At 36.7% G+C, this 14,038-nt stretch overlaps 1 protein-coding gene across 1 annotated transcript; it reads left to right on the top strand.

Moving 5' to 3' along the window:
• Positions 1 to 1,107: 1,107 nt before the first annotated feature.
• LOC135616505 (cullin-4-like) lies at positions 1,108 to 13,678 on the top strand. Its single transcript, XM_065115758.1, has 17 exons — positions 1,108 to 1,662; positions 4,836 to 4,951; positions 5,043 to 5,389; positions 8,216 to 8,396; positions 8,499 to 8,621; positions 8,727 to 9,014; positions 10,131 to 10,256; positions 10,378 to 10,479; positions 10,558 to 10,611; positions 10,893 to 10,999; positions 11,114 to 11,174; positions 11,263 to 11,394; positions 11,485 to 11,622; positions 11,694 to 11,774; positions 11,847 to 11,927; positions 13,092 to 13,172; positions 13,251 to 13,678. The coding sequence occupies exons 1-17, from the start codon at positions 1,254 to 1,256 to the stop codon at positions 13,362 to 13,364; spliced, it is 2,541 nt and encodes an 846-aa protein (XP_064971830.1). The 5' UTR covers positions 1,108 to 1,253; the 3' UTR covers positions 13,365 to 13,678.
• Positions 13,679 to 14,038: the final 360 nt, after the last annotated feature.

Below are 14,038 nucleotides of genomic sequence, written 5' to 3' on the forward strand. Positions count from 1 at the left end.
AATGAGGTATCGCCCCTTAGTGACACATCGCCAATATCGCTGCTGAAACCGAGATTGGATATCCGAGCCAAGCCTCTTTTAGGGCGACGATATGCTGGAATCGAAACCCTGGATCAAGAAAATAAACTAGTCTGACCCTCGTTGAATAACAGAAAATGGCGGGTGGAAGGGGATGAGAAAGGGGAAATCACCGACCGGCTGGGGGGAGGGATTGAGCAGGGAAGGGACGGAAGCCGCCGTGAGGGTCGCGGATGGTGCATGCGGCTCGGCAAGCGGAGCAACCATCGCGGCGCTTGCCGATCGTCGCCATCTCGTTCGCCTCCTCCTCGCTCGCTTTGGCGCTGCCTTGGATGCGGTGATGGCCGCGGCGCGGAATATGTGATTACGAATTTCACCCTATTTGATTGAAAATTCAACTATTTTTTAAATATATTTTTAGTCCAAATTGCGATATGAATACTTTTCTATTCATTATATTCATTTAAAACTTGAATTATCATCATTTCAAAAAAATAGAATAAAATAACATAGTGTTGGAAATAAACAATAAAGTTTCTGTTAAGATTTCATGATGCTTCATCCCTTTTAAATTATTTTCCAATTATTATGTTATATTTTATTATAATATTAACTATAATAATATATGTATTTTTAATATATTAAAATAATATATGTCGTTTTGCTCGTTAATTATGACTTTTTGTTAGTTACTAACACAAAAGTCTTTATATCCAGCATAATCCAATAGAGAGTAATTACAAGGCAATAAGCATCGTTTTCTCATCCTGACAATTCCTGCACTTCAACCATGTCTTAACATCAATAAATTACCCGCAGAAAAATCATGTCTTGAGTCATCTAAACCAAATCACCATCCTTGGACCCATCCCGTTTCCAGATATCCTCGAGCCGGACATGAATCAATGGCCCGTATCGTCCAGGCCCCGCAACGATTGGTGGAACCCGCGCTCATGGACGGCTCGACTGGAAGGAGATGGAGACGATCCGAATCGATTGGGCCGGACCGTGGCGTGAACCCGGGCCGGCTCAAATCTTCGACGCTTTCCCCTAAATTGCCTCCGATAAAACCGAGATCGACTCGATCTCGCCTTCTTGCCTCTCGCTCGCTCTTCCCCCTTCTGTGCCCTGCGTTCTCCGCTCCCTCTCCTCCCATTGCCCCTTCTCAATCGCCGCCCGATCTCCCCCCAGTTCCCTTCGCCTCCGCCATGCACTTCTCCGATTGATATCGATTGATGACTCAACACAAGCGGCCCTTTTCCTGCAGCAGAAGCGGCGGCGGCGGCGGCGGTGGGACCACCACCACCAACAGCAACAGCAGCGGCGCATCCGGAGGATCCACCCTTCTCTCCCCCGATTCATCCTCCTCCATGAAGAAAGCGAAGCCCCTGCCGGCCGCCGCTTGCTCCTTGGAAAAGGAGAAGAACGGCCTCCACCACCACTTCGACACCGCGGCGGCGGCGGCGGCCGTGGCTGCTCGACCTGGGAAGGAGGAAGACGCGATGCTCGTGGACCAGGAGGAGCTGAAACCTGGGGCGTCCGTCCCCGTCGCCATGACGGGGGTTGCTGCCAACCTGTCCAGGAAGAAGGCCACACCGCCGCAGCCGTCAGCCAAGAAGCAACTCGTCATCAAATTTGTTAAAGGTACCTCCGTTTTGCAATTTTCCTCTGTTAAATTGCTGTCTGGGTTGGGCACGATATGCAAATTTCTTGGTTGTAGCCCTCGTGGTCATATCATCGTGGTTAGTCTTTGGCTGATTCCTGAGTTTCCTTCAATGCTTTCACTTATGGCTAAAGACCAATTTGTCATGGAATCATGATACCGAAAGTCTCGCTGTCATCACTGATTTATCATTGTGTCGGCACTTAGAGGATTGCATGACTCATTTCCAATGTTTATCAAGAATCATACTGCCATCTTCATCATCCCTTTCCTTCTGTCTTTCTTTAGCAAATGAGAATATTATTCAATGAAATTGATTCACTGTACTCCACCCACGTCATGAAAAGTGGTCAAAACTTTTTCCACCTTAGGGTTGGATTATTAACAGTGTTACATCCTTCTCATCAAAGGAACAGTGGTTCCATTCTTCCAGATATAAGTCATTATATCAATAATAAAATTGATTAATTGATTGGACTTTTGCTTGATGCTGTTAGATTTATTTTCAATTAGTTGATTTTAGGAGAAATTTTTATGGCACAGGCTTATTGCCCTAATGTGTATTGTCAGATGTAAATGGTTTTCCCTGAACATGTAAATTTGGTTTAAATAAATCAAAGGAGTTGAAAATGGTTTGCTTAGTGTTTAGGTTATTCAGAGAACTTATTGTACTGGTCGAAGGATCGAAGGAGGTCAACCATTATGGTTACTTCAAGTGCATAAGTTGATTTAATTAACTTGACTCAGATTACCCTTTCTCTATGATGATTCACAGTTAAATCTGGTGTGATATCTTAACACAAACGTTGCAGATCCTCATACTGGACTTTTCAGGACATGTCTCTCAAGTTTTGGGAGCAGGTTTATTTCGGCAATGTAGTTCCAAATAAAAGAAAATGCAAACCCAACCATTGTGAATCTCAAGATCTAGAGAATAAGTTTTTCCTTATTGTAGCTTGTCATTGTTTGTACACTGTGATCAATGATGCTATTGCATGTGATTATCCTATTTTCATTACTATCCCAATTGATAATGCAATTGATAGGAAAAATATATATTGATAAGCTTTTTCTTTTGAATGGGCTTTTATGGGAAGTCCAACTGCTGTAACTTGCCATACTGATAGAGCACCATTTGGTGGTTCTAGTATACTCTGAAGAAGCTCAGTATGGAAGTATAATTTTGCTAAACTGCATAAGGAAATTTGAAATTTAGGAAATGAATCCCGAGTCCTGACTGGTTCCCTATGGTTCAATATGATCTTTCTGCATTTTATTTATTTTATTTTTTTAATCTATTATTTTACTTTTTTATCTTTTTTTCCATGTTATCAATAAGCATTGCATAGGCAACTGCCTGTTCCTGCACCATATATATATTACATATTACATATGATAAACATTTCATTTTTTTAATATCTATTATTTTATCCTTTTTCCATATCATCAATAATCATTCTTTAGGCCATCGTTTTAAACACGTGTGGAAAAGAAAATGTTGGAGCAAGGCATGCTGCCTAAGTATTCCAATGCACAAGTGCTTGCTTCTGACCATTATTTTCTCTATCAGATTATAGATAACCATCATGTATGAATATTTTAGTTTTGGTGCATCAGACCAAACTCTATCTCTTCATAGTTAAAATATGATCAAGTGTGAAATTATGGTACTTATTGTTTTAAACTTTTTAGTGGCTGCTAACTCATCTAAATACCAAGCAAGTAGGAAGGGTCCCAACAATAGATATGGTCTATGATGACTCTACCTCACCCACGTGATGCTTGTTGAAAGAGTGGTGTGCTTGGCGCATTGTTCTAAGCTTAAGACCATGGTGCAAGCCAAAGTTGAACGGTCTCTGCAGAAAGACGCATATGAGGTAAGACACTGGATGCAGCTTGAAGGAATGGGGTGAGAGAAAAAGGAGCCAGGATTCAAACACTACTTGCTTCACTACCATGTAATTTTTGAACGCTACTAATTCATTTAAAGCTTAAGCTGGAGAAGGCCCACATATATATGATATGTAACATCATGTGTTTGCTTTTTTTTTTCTTAAAAAAAATGCTTTTATCAGTTTTTTGGTACATTTGCATAGAAAGGGGGTATTTTTAAGAACACTTAGATCAAATCTTAATATGTGGAATATGGGCATGTAACCTACCTCAATAATCTGCTCCAAAGATAAGCACAAAAAGTACGATTCTTTTAGAGAAACTAGAGATAGTTGCTCAGTGGCTTTTGAGGTCATGTCATAATATATTTGTGAATAGGTTTGCGGGTCCAATGTAAATGCCTATATGTGTAAACTATTGTTAGCCTTTATTGTGCAATTATCATTTTTTTTTATATGAAAGATTATTATGCATTACTTCAGTGCAAAATTAAGTTATTAAAGAAAAGATATCATGTCAAGAACATATGTAGAAAAGAACGACACAGCCCACCTAAAATGTTGGAGTAAGGCATGCTGCCTAGGTATTTACGTAATTGTTCTATATTTATTTATATATGTAGAAACATGGTATTGAATTTAGTCATAAGAGAAAGCATTTTTTTTCTCTTAAGACTGAAAGTCACGTAAAATGGCTGGTGAAGTTTAGACATTCGAAAAGTTTCAAATGTACCTACATGGCTACATGTAACAAACATACATATATATACACATATAATACATGTACCTAGTACTAATGTCCTGCAAGAAACATAAATTCCAGAATTTACATGTACTTCACTAGCAAGTGATGTATTTACTAATAAATCGGCTTTTGTCTTATCAATTGTCGATGCGGTGAATCCTAGTATTGATGTCCTGCAAGAAACATAAATACCGGAGTTTATGTGTAGTTCACTGGCCATCACCTTTCATTTGTGACTGATATATATACTAAGAAATTGGCTTTTGTCTTATCAATTGTCCATGTGATGTTTCCTGTCAATTATATCAATGATGGTAACAGAGGAAGCAAACTTTACAAAGAAAGTTATAGATAAAAAGAATTTTGAGGACTTGTTCTTTTACATAAACTATCAACTTTCAAGTTTTATCTTGCTTTTCTAGCACAGGCTTAGAATTTTCTTCATAGAAAAAATTAAGAAAGTTAGTTCTTAAAATAAAGCAGTTACATGTTACTTGTTCTCCTGTTCCTTCCTTAGGTAAACCTTCAGTTCCTGCAAACTTTGAGGAGGATACATGGGCAACATTGAAGTCTGCTATTAATGCTATATTTTTGAAGCGACGAGATCCCTGTGACTCTGAAAAGCTCTATCAGGTGTTTTTTGCTAATCAATTTCTAAGCCTTGGTGCCTCCAGTTGTGATTAATTTGATGGATTATGAGAGTACTATTGTTTTTGGCCTACAGGCTGTCGATGATCTTTGCCTGCACAAGATGGGAGGGAATCTTTACCAGCATGTACAGAGAGAATGTGAAATACATATATCTAGGGCATTGTCATCATTAGTTGGCCAGAGCCCTGATTTGGTGGTATTTTTGTCATTGGTAGAGAAATGCTGGCAGGATTTTTGTGACCAGATGTTAACAATACGTGGTATAGCTTTGGTTCTTGATAGAACATATGTTAAGCAAACTCCAAATGTTCGCTCGCTGTGGGACATGGGATTGCAGCTTTTCCGAAAGCATCTTGCTTTATCTTCAGAAGTAGAGCACAAAGTTGTCACAGGACTTCTGAGACTAATTGAAAAGGAGAGGTGTGTTTTATGTTTTGTGTTTTAAATCACTATGATAGATTCTTATCTTTAGAATGTTCATTTGTTTACTTCGATGTGTTTGAAACCCACTATGATTCTTTTTTTATTTGATTCATTTACATCTTTGTGTCTGGTTTCTCGTGTTCTGATTTCTTGAGTTTCCCTGTTAGCTTTTACCATGTGTAGCATCAACAATTTATCATCCTTAAGACTGAGAACCAGCAACTGAGAATATCGGGTTAAAGCTATAAATGGAAAATGGCTCTTGTTGATTTCTATGTTGGTATCTTTCTGTTGCATTTGGACTCGAGTGTTTGAACAGAGGTTGTTTAATGCCTTAAATCATCTGTTATACATTTAACCGTTTTCGGAATAACATTTGAAAAATATTAACTAAGTTTGAAAATACTAGCTTCAGTAGTAGAGTAAACATGGTATATGGCATAAAATGCCTGATTTTTTCATGCGTTAGTTCCGAGATTCTCAGGAGATGACTTAAGCTTTAAGAAAAGACATTGTTCTGGAACATAGAAATGATAGCTGAGGCCTGCACATGTAAGATTTTTGACATAACCTTACCATCTGGAGTTTATACCAGAAGGATATAAATTAATCTTAATATATTTGTGTCTTGATTTTGGTTGAAATAGGAGATAAGCAACCATTGAATGAATTTTCATTATTTTGATGTATGCAGAAGAACAATAGCATAGGAGATAACAGAAAGAGGATTTAGAGGTAGGGCCATTGAAGAAAGGAGATTCACATTCAATCTCTGATCCCCCTCTGTTTAAAACAAGGTTCAAAGACTCAGGTATTAGGCTTGGACCATATTAATAAGATCATATCAGCATGTGAAGCAAATTGTCAAATTGGAATTGGCTAAAATGGTCTAGGATCCATATTATCTATCTGGATTGGTGGAATTCGGTCCGGACTGACAGTATCTCTCTATTTGGACTTAATGCATTTGAGACACCTCGCATCAGCTGGAATCTGTCTGGAATCTTCAATTGGATTTGGATGAGATGAATTTACCCTTGGATTGGCCATAATTGGTTGCAAACTGGGTCGCTGAGATTTCAGAGATCAGTTAGTTCATGTCCCTTTAAAGCGATTAGCCAATTCGTCTCTTGAACTCATGATCCAATGATTGACATATAGCAATGAAGACCCTGCAAGTTCAGTCAAATTATATTGTGGAAGTGGTATATAGAGATTAGAGAATAAATCGGGCATTGAAGGTACATTGGTTAACATATAATGATGAAGCCTATGAGAAGTTGATGACTAGTTTAAATTAGAAAATTGTTGCCCTGCATAATCCTACAGACGTGTACATATACCCTAATCAAATCCCAATAACTTAGAACATCCTAGCCCCATTTGAAATAAAAATAAGTTCACCCATATGGTTTCCAGATGAATATGACTCCAAAACCACACTAAGACGAATGATGAAGACTAACTGATAATACTTTAGTAATTTAGACTACGACCTATACTGATCAAAATTGAGAACAAACTAAATTTGCTTGCTATCTTTTTTTCTCCTATTTCCAATTTAAATGAGTTCCTTGTTATTCTTTTTAGTGTTTTGTTCATAGAGTGGTCACATTTTGATTACTCGTTATTTGTGATGTAGAATGAGGAATTAAGTACCTCTTTAAAATCCCTGCTTTTTTTCCTTCTTTTATGAGAGATGAAAAAGTGATTATTGGAAAAACTTTTGTAGACATTTGTTCCCTTGTACATAATCTTGAATTCTTTTTAATTTGTACCTTTCCTTTCATACTAGCCATAGCTTGCATCATAACACATTCAAAACCCTACCAGAGCTGCTGCTACAGTTACTATTCTTTTTCTTTCGGTTTTCAATTTTGTCAGTATTCAGCATGCTAAATTTAAATCTTTGGTTGTTAGATTAATTTGCACCTTTTCTAGTTAGTTTTCTACCCTCAGATTTATAATTCATCACAATCTAAGTGCAGGCAGAGATTCCATTTACCACACATTTTAATTATAGAACTCTTAAATCTTGTGTCATATTTTCTGATAGATTTCAATACTCTTTTGTCCTATAAATATACAGTAGTTAATGATGCACAACTGGTGGCTCATATTTAGCTAACTAGTTATTTGCACAAAATTGAAAATTGCTTCTTTTATCATTGTTAAAGGCAGTTGTTTGGACATTGGGAAGTGCTGGTAGACATGACAATTGATGTAGATGAATGCGTTTTCCTGAACAAAGGTATCATGCTAATGTGCATTACAACGGCATTAAGCATAAGAATACATGGTCTTAGTTGTCCGTTTATGTTGTCTAACATGAGATATAGTTATCCCTTTATGTTTTTCTGGCATTGTCTTGATGCTATATTGTTTTTTTAAAAGTAAATCACATAAGTTAGACTAGGATATTGTATCTTGTAGACTAGAGTATCATATTAATTTCTTGATAGCTGTCTTTTTCTATTTCAAATTGTGAACTTTTACACAATAGCACGAATGCAGATATCATGCATGTAACATGACTATAGAATACTTCTTTCTTGAAACAAAATTTTTTTTTTTTTCGTGCTTGGCCAGCATATGCCAAAACAATTGCATAGGGTGTGTCGATGTGCTCTGATATGCTGATAACCTTGTGCTAGTATCATCCTTGCATGGATTGAAACACAAAACAATTAATTTACTATGTGGAAGCCCCAGGTATATCAAATAAAGCATAATTTCATGATGATACTTGATAGTGTACCATCCTACTTAAATATGTGGATCTTTATGGAATTTTTTTAATTGAACTGTTTATTTGCTGACCAGACAAGGTGAAGCTATTGATAAGACTGTCCTAAGCCATCTTTTAAAAATGTTTACTGCACTTGGAATTTACATGGAGAGCTTTGAGAAACTCTTTCTTGAATGCACTTCTGAGTTTTATGCTGCTGAAGGTGTTAAATATATGCAGCAGTCAGATGTTCCAGATTATTTGAAACATGTGGAGGTGAGATCCTTTTCCCCTGCATTCCACTACGATTTGTTCTATTTTGTTTGCGTTTCTGATTTCTTTCTATATTTTCATATTTTCTTTGGTTTAAACTTGCAGTCAAGGTTACACGAGGAGAATGAAAGATGCTTTCTATACTTGGATGCAAATACAAGGAAGCCACTTGTAGCAACTGCAGAAAAGCAACTTCTTGAGCGCCATACATCTGCAATTCTTGACAAGGTGACTTTGTTCATACATCCTGCTTAATTATGTTGCAACATCTTGTTTACTAATCTCATAATCACTAATCAGTACTTAGTGTACTGTTCTGATCTCATTGACCAGGGATTCACAATGCTCATGGAAGCCAATCGTGTTGATGACCTTCAAAGAATGTATACCCTTTTTCAAAGGGTTAATGCTCTCGAGCTAATAAGGCAAGCTCTTAGCTCATATATTCGTGGTACTGGGCAAGTAATTATCATGGATGAAGAGAAAGACAAAGATCTGGTTTCATTTCTCCTAGAGTTTAAAGCATCTCTTGACAAAATATTGGAAGAAAGTTTCTTCAAAAATGAAGCTTTTTCAAATACCATAAAGGATTCGTTTGAGCATCTCATTAATCTTCGTCAGGTAATGCTATAATTTCTAGGTTGATTGCAGCATTTAGGTGCTTTATCTTTATAGGCATGAAAATTTATTATTGAAACTATTGTATTTGCATATTCTCGAATCCCCAAATACCTTGGTCAATCTTGAAGACCATCAGTATTGGTGCATAAGTAAAATATATTAATTTGTCTTTTGTTTTATTGGTTGATCACTTCCATTATTGTGGAAGAAGATACTGTTAAAGACAAGGATTTTAGTTTCAGATACCGGATCAGTCCGGGTCTCAGCCCAGAATGGTAAGGGTTCTGGATGTGCATTTCTTTTTCTTTTGGTGTCCTTGGTCTACCGGACTCTTTTTTACCATTTCAAATTTGGGATTTTGAAAGTATCAAGAAAAGGTGATTGTATAGCACAATTCAAAAGACAAACACCAAGTTTTCCAAGATAAGGTGATTGTATAGAATGCATGTTGTGTGGATTACAAGTCCAAGGTAAGTAAACTTTGGTCAAACTTTTTTAGTACCTGTTTTTGTGAGTTTTTTGGAGTCCTATTGGTGCTTATAAGTCCTCATTTAAGTACTTTTTTTCTAATTTAAATATTTTTTGGTTGGGAGTTTATTTAGTTAAATTTCAATGAGTTTCAGATGCTTTTTTTGGTGGACTTGTGCTATTATGAGTTCCCTGAAAAAGAAAATTGTATTCCATGAACTTTTCTTATTTTAAACCTTTTGACTTGATAAGATTTTGAAATTTAAGTATTTCTTGGGTTGGGATTTATTTAGTAAAATTTCAATGAGTTTTGGATGCTTTTTTTTGGTGGACTTGTGCTAGTGCGAGTTCCCTGAAAAGGAAAATTGTATTCCATGAACTTTTCTTATTTTAAATCTTTTGGCTTGATAAGATTCCGAAATTTAAGTATTTCTTGGGTTGGGAGTTTATTTAGAAAAATTTCAATGAGTTTCAGATGCTTTTTTAGGTGTACTTGTGCTATTACAAGTTCCCAGAAAAAAGAAAACTTTCTTCCATGAACTGTTCTTATTTAAAACCTTTTTTCTTCATAAGATTTCGATCTGGGGGATATGTTGTTGGAGAGAAACAGACTGCTTGATTTTTTAATATAGATTTGTCAAAAAACAGAATAGACCAGCCGAATTGATTGCCAAGTTTGTGGACGAGAAGCTTCGTGCTGGCAACAAGGGTACATCTGAAGAAGAGTTGGAGAGCATGCTTGACAAAGTTTTGGTATTATTCAGATTTATACAAGTAAGCTATGCATATCTACCAGTAAATGCTCTTCTTCTTTGGTTCTCTGCTTAAGGATACATGTTAGAGAATATTTATAGAAGTTCTATTGTAAGCATTCTTCTCTTTTATATTGATTCAGGGGAAAGATGTTTTTGAGGCATTTTACAAGAAAGATCTTGCAAAGAGGCTGTTGTTGGGGAAGAGTGCATCAATAGATGCTGAGAAGTCAATGATCACAAAGGTAATAAGAAATATTGCCAAAGCTTGCTGCTATATTTCATGTAAAATTTTACATCTAAAATTTTTCTTGCCTTTTCAGCTGAAAACCGAGTGTGGTAGTCAATTTACAAATAAACTCGAAGGGATGTTTAAGGTATGTAATCACATTTATATAATTGTTTAGTGATTCCAATTGTTTTTGAAGATACAAACCCTAAATTCTGTTATTCTTGGAAGAAAATTGTTACATAGCATATTTTTCATTTGTACATGGTTATTGCAATTAAATTTAATAAATTTTCCTGTTAAAGAAGTGCAAGTACTTGATGACAGATTAGTTTTTTAAGCATTTGAGTTTCTTGATTTAGTATGACAAATTATCCATCACTTTCTTCTTTGGTTTCAAGTAATCGTTTCATGCTGAATTTTGTTCAGGATATCGAGTTATCCAAAGAAATTAATGACTCTTTTAAACAATCGTCCCAAGCCAGGACAAAACTTCCAACTGGTATCGAAATGAGTGTTCATGTCCTGACAACCGGGTGGGTGTTGCCTGTTCCTTTTATCTCAGTCTAATCATTTAGGTTTTGAGTCTGCTTTGGGTTAGACTAGAATGTGCTGTTTAACATTTACTTCCCCCCTCCTGGTGCGTATAGGTATTGGCCAACATATCCACCTATGGATGTCCGGCTTCCGCATGAGCTGAATGTTTATCAGGTTTGATCATGACAATTAGTACAATAAAATTAGGTTTACCTGCATCCTATTGCTTGTAATATTGTTCTTTTTGTTTAAATCATAATAGGATATATTTAAAGAGTTCTATTTGAGTAAGTACCATGGGAGGCGTTTGATGTGGCAAAATTCATTAGGTCACTGTGTTCTAAAAGCAGAATTTCCGAGAGGTAAAAAAGAATTATCAGTATCATTATTCCAGGTGGGTCTCTCACTGATTTATTGATAAATTCCAGTGCTGATCGAAGTTAACCTGCACCTGAATTTCTTTTGGGGTTTTTCATGTCTTCAGGCTGTTGTTTTAATGCTTTTCAATGACACTCAAAGGCTTAGTTTGCAAGATATTAAGGACTCTACTGGCATTGATGATAGAGAGCTGAGGAGGACTTTACAGTCACTTGCATGCGGCAAAGTTCGAGTTTTACAGAAGGTAAATCCTTGTGGCAAATGTTCCTTCTTATTGGTACATCTATTTATTTTTAAATGCTCTTTGTTCTGCAGATCCCAAAAGGAAGAGAGATAGAAGATGAGGATTGTTTTGTATTCAATGAAGAATTCACAGCTCCTCTGTATCGTATAAAGGTAAACTTTGCCTTTGGGAAATCAAAATAAATTTTGGTTACCAGCAGTAGAGCTAAGATGTGCTTTTTACAGGTCAATGCAATCCAGATGAAGGAGACAGTGGAGGAGAACACAAGTACCACTGAAAGAGTATTCCAGGATCGTCAGTATCAGGTCTGTTCTATATGCAGATTGCCAACCATCTCACTGTTCCTAACCAAACAAATGAGTGAAGATTTTAGCTCCTGAATCAAATGAATAATTCTTATGTAATAGCTGGTAGTGTTTGCAATTGGTTTCATACAAATCATCATAGATCTAAAGATGGCCTTATGATTAAAAAATGCATAGTAATGGAGGAAAAAAAATTATAAGGGCACTTTACTTTAGCAATTTGCATTCATGCTTGAAAGATTATCAGATTTTGAGTATGGGAGTGGTGAAATTGAAGATGAATGCCTTAAACAATACTGGGGTAGAAAGAGATGAATATTGAAAGGGTAAAATAGTGTTGCCAGGAGTACATGTTTAGGAGAATGCCCCTTTCCCAACTGTATCTGGCAGTGGTAGCTACAATAGTGTTACCCACCACTTGTTCTATTTGCATAGATGTGTTATTTTACAAGCTATATCCAAGTTAATGCTCCTTTGAGCATTAGCTGAATCTTCAATTAAACCACCAGTGAACTAATATGGATCAAGTAGATGAGGTTCACATGTTAAAATGTTAGTCCGTTCACTGACTGAACCTAGATTGCTGGCCAAGCTGGCCTACAAGTGTGGTTGACAAAGTGAAACAATGCCATGTTCAGAATAGATGGGGACTCAACAAATTTGTCCAGACCATTGGTGGAGTCTATAAGACCATGACTGATCCTGAACGTGTCAAGATTTTGGATATTGTAATGTTACTTGGTTTCATGTCTGAAATTTGGTTGGCAAGATAGCTGGCAAGCAAACATTCACATGGTAAAGGATATTAATCTAAAATTGCACGGTCATTGAGGGTAGAGTTGCAACTGGAGGAAGTTAGGGAATAGAGATTAGAGTCGGTGGGAGGTTATAGTCATGTTTACGGTAACATGGCAGATTGGAATTTGGGCACCAATCTAGTGAAAATTCTTTTGTTGTCATCAACTTGGATGATGTTTGTGATAATCCATATCTTTTTAAGTTGCCGAAAATTTTGCCGGTCAGCATTTCTTTGTTTGATCTATCACCTGAATGCCTATACTTTCTTAGTTATCTATAGTAGGTGGTAGGTCCCAAGAGACCTAGATCAAGAAGAAGGTCTTCCAAGTAGCAATATTCCTTGATGGGCTCCCGTTTTCATCGCAGGTTGATGCGGCTATTGTGCGTATTATGAAGACGAGGAAAGTGCTAAGCCACACACTTTTAATAACTGAACTATTTCAGCAGGTGACTGACAGACCATCCTGCATTCTTGTATCTTTGCCTGTTAAATTATCTAATTCTTCTGCATGTCGTCTCTCGTAGCTTAAATTTCCAATAAAACCTGTGGACCTGAAGAAAAGGATAGAGAGCCTGATCGACAGGGAGTACTTGGACAGGGACAAGAACAATCCCCAGATTTACAACTATCTGGCATGATCCATCATTTGGCCGGTTGTGTCTACGGTTAGGGAACTTTTCCTTTAGAAACATGTTGGGGAGAGGCTTCTTTTACCATATACCAAATACCAACTTTGTACAGAAAACTGTCATATTTTCTTTTCTTTTTTTTCGATCAGCTGTGATAACTTACTAGAAATTATAATGTTCCATTTCTTCTTTGGGATTAATCACTCCAGAATGAGGTGATCCATTTACAGTTTTGCAGCCTATTTGGGGAGAATATACAGTTGTATATTATTGCAGATGGAATCCTTAGTATCAACAGGATCAGTCAAACGTGTCTTTTTTCCTGGGCTTCTATCTGATGCATGAATATATCCTTTGTGATTTAGTTTATCGGAGTCAAAAGTCCAAAATAATATCTTTGTTTGCGGAAGTGAGACTGCCAAAATGAATCCTTGGGAACAATTTCTTTTTTGAAGGTATCATGTTATTATGATCCGAGTTCTCATGATCCGATCTGATGGGATAATAATCATCATAAGCTCCTTCAACTAGATTATTAATGAGATAAACATAGGCTCAAAATCTCGTACACTTTAGCCTTAATATCCTCGTTTTCACACAATCAAATATTAGTATCAAAATCCTCCTCTTGATTCAAACATAATTCAGACTCTTAAATCTTGGTATGATGCACATGAGGCTCA

The sequence above is a fragment of the Musa acuminata genome, chromosome BXJ2-7 (genome assembly GCF_036884655.1).
Source record: "Musa acuminata AAA Group cultivar baxijiao chromosome BXJ2-7, Cavendish_Baxijiao_AAA, whole genome shotgun sequence".
In the NCBI taxonomy this organism is placed as follows: Eukaryota; Viridiplantae; Streptophyta; class Magnoliopsida; order Zingiberales; family Musaceae; genus Musa; species Musa acuminata.

Coding starts and splice junctions, on each gene's coding strand:
- LOC135616505 (XM_065115758.1), top strand. CDS start 1,254: ATGACTCAACACAAGCGGCCCTTTTCCTGCAGCAGAAGCGGCGGCGGC. Junction 10,612..10,892: donor AACTCGAAGGGATGTTTAAG/GTATGTAATCAC, acceptor AATTTTGTTCAG/GATATCGAGTTATCCAAAGA. Junction 11,775..11,846: donor CTCCTCTGTATCGTATAAAG/GTAAACTTTGCC, acceptor TGCTTTTTACAG/GTCAATGCAATCCAGATGAA.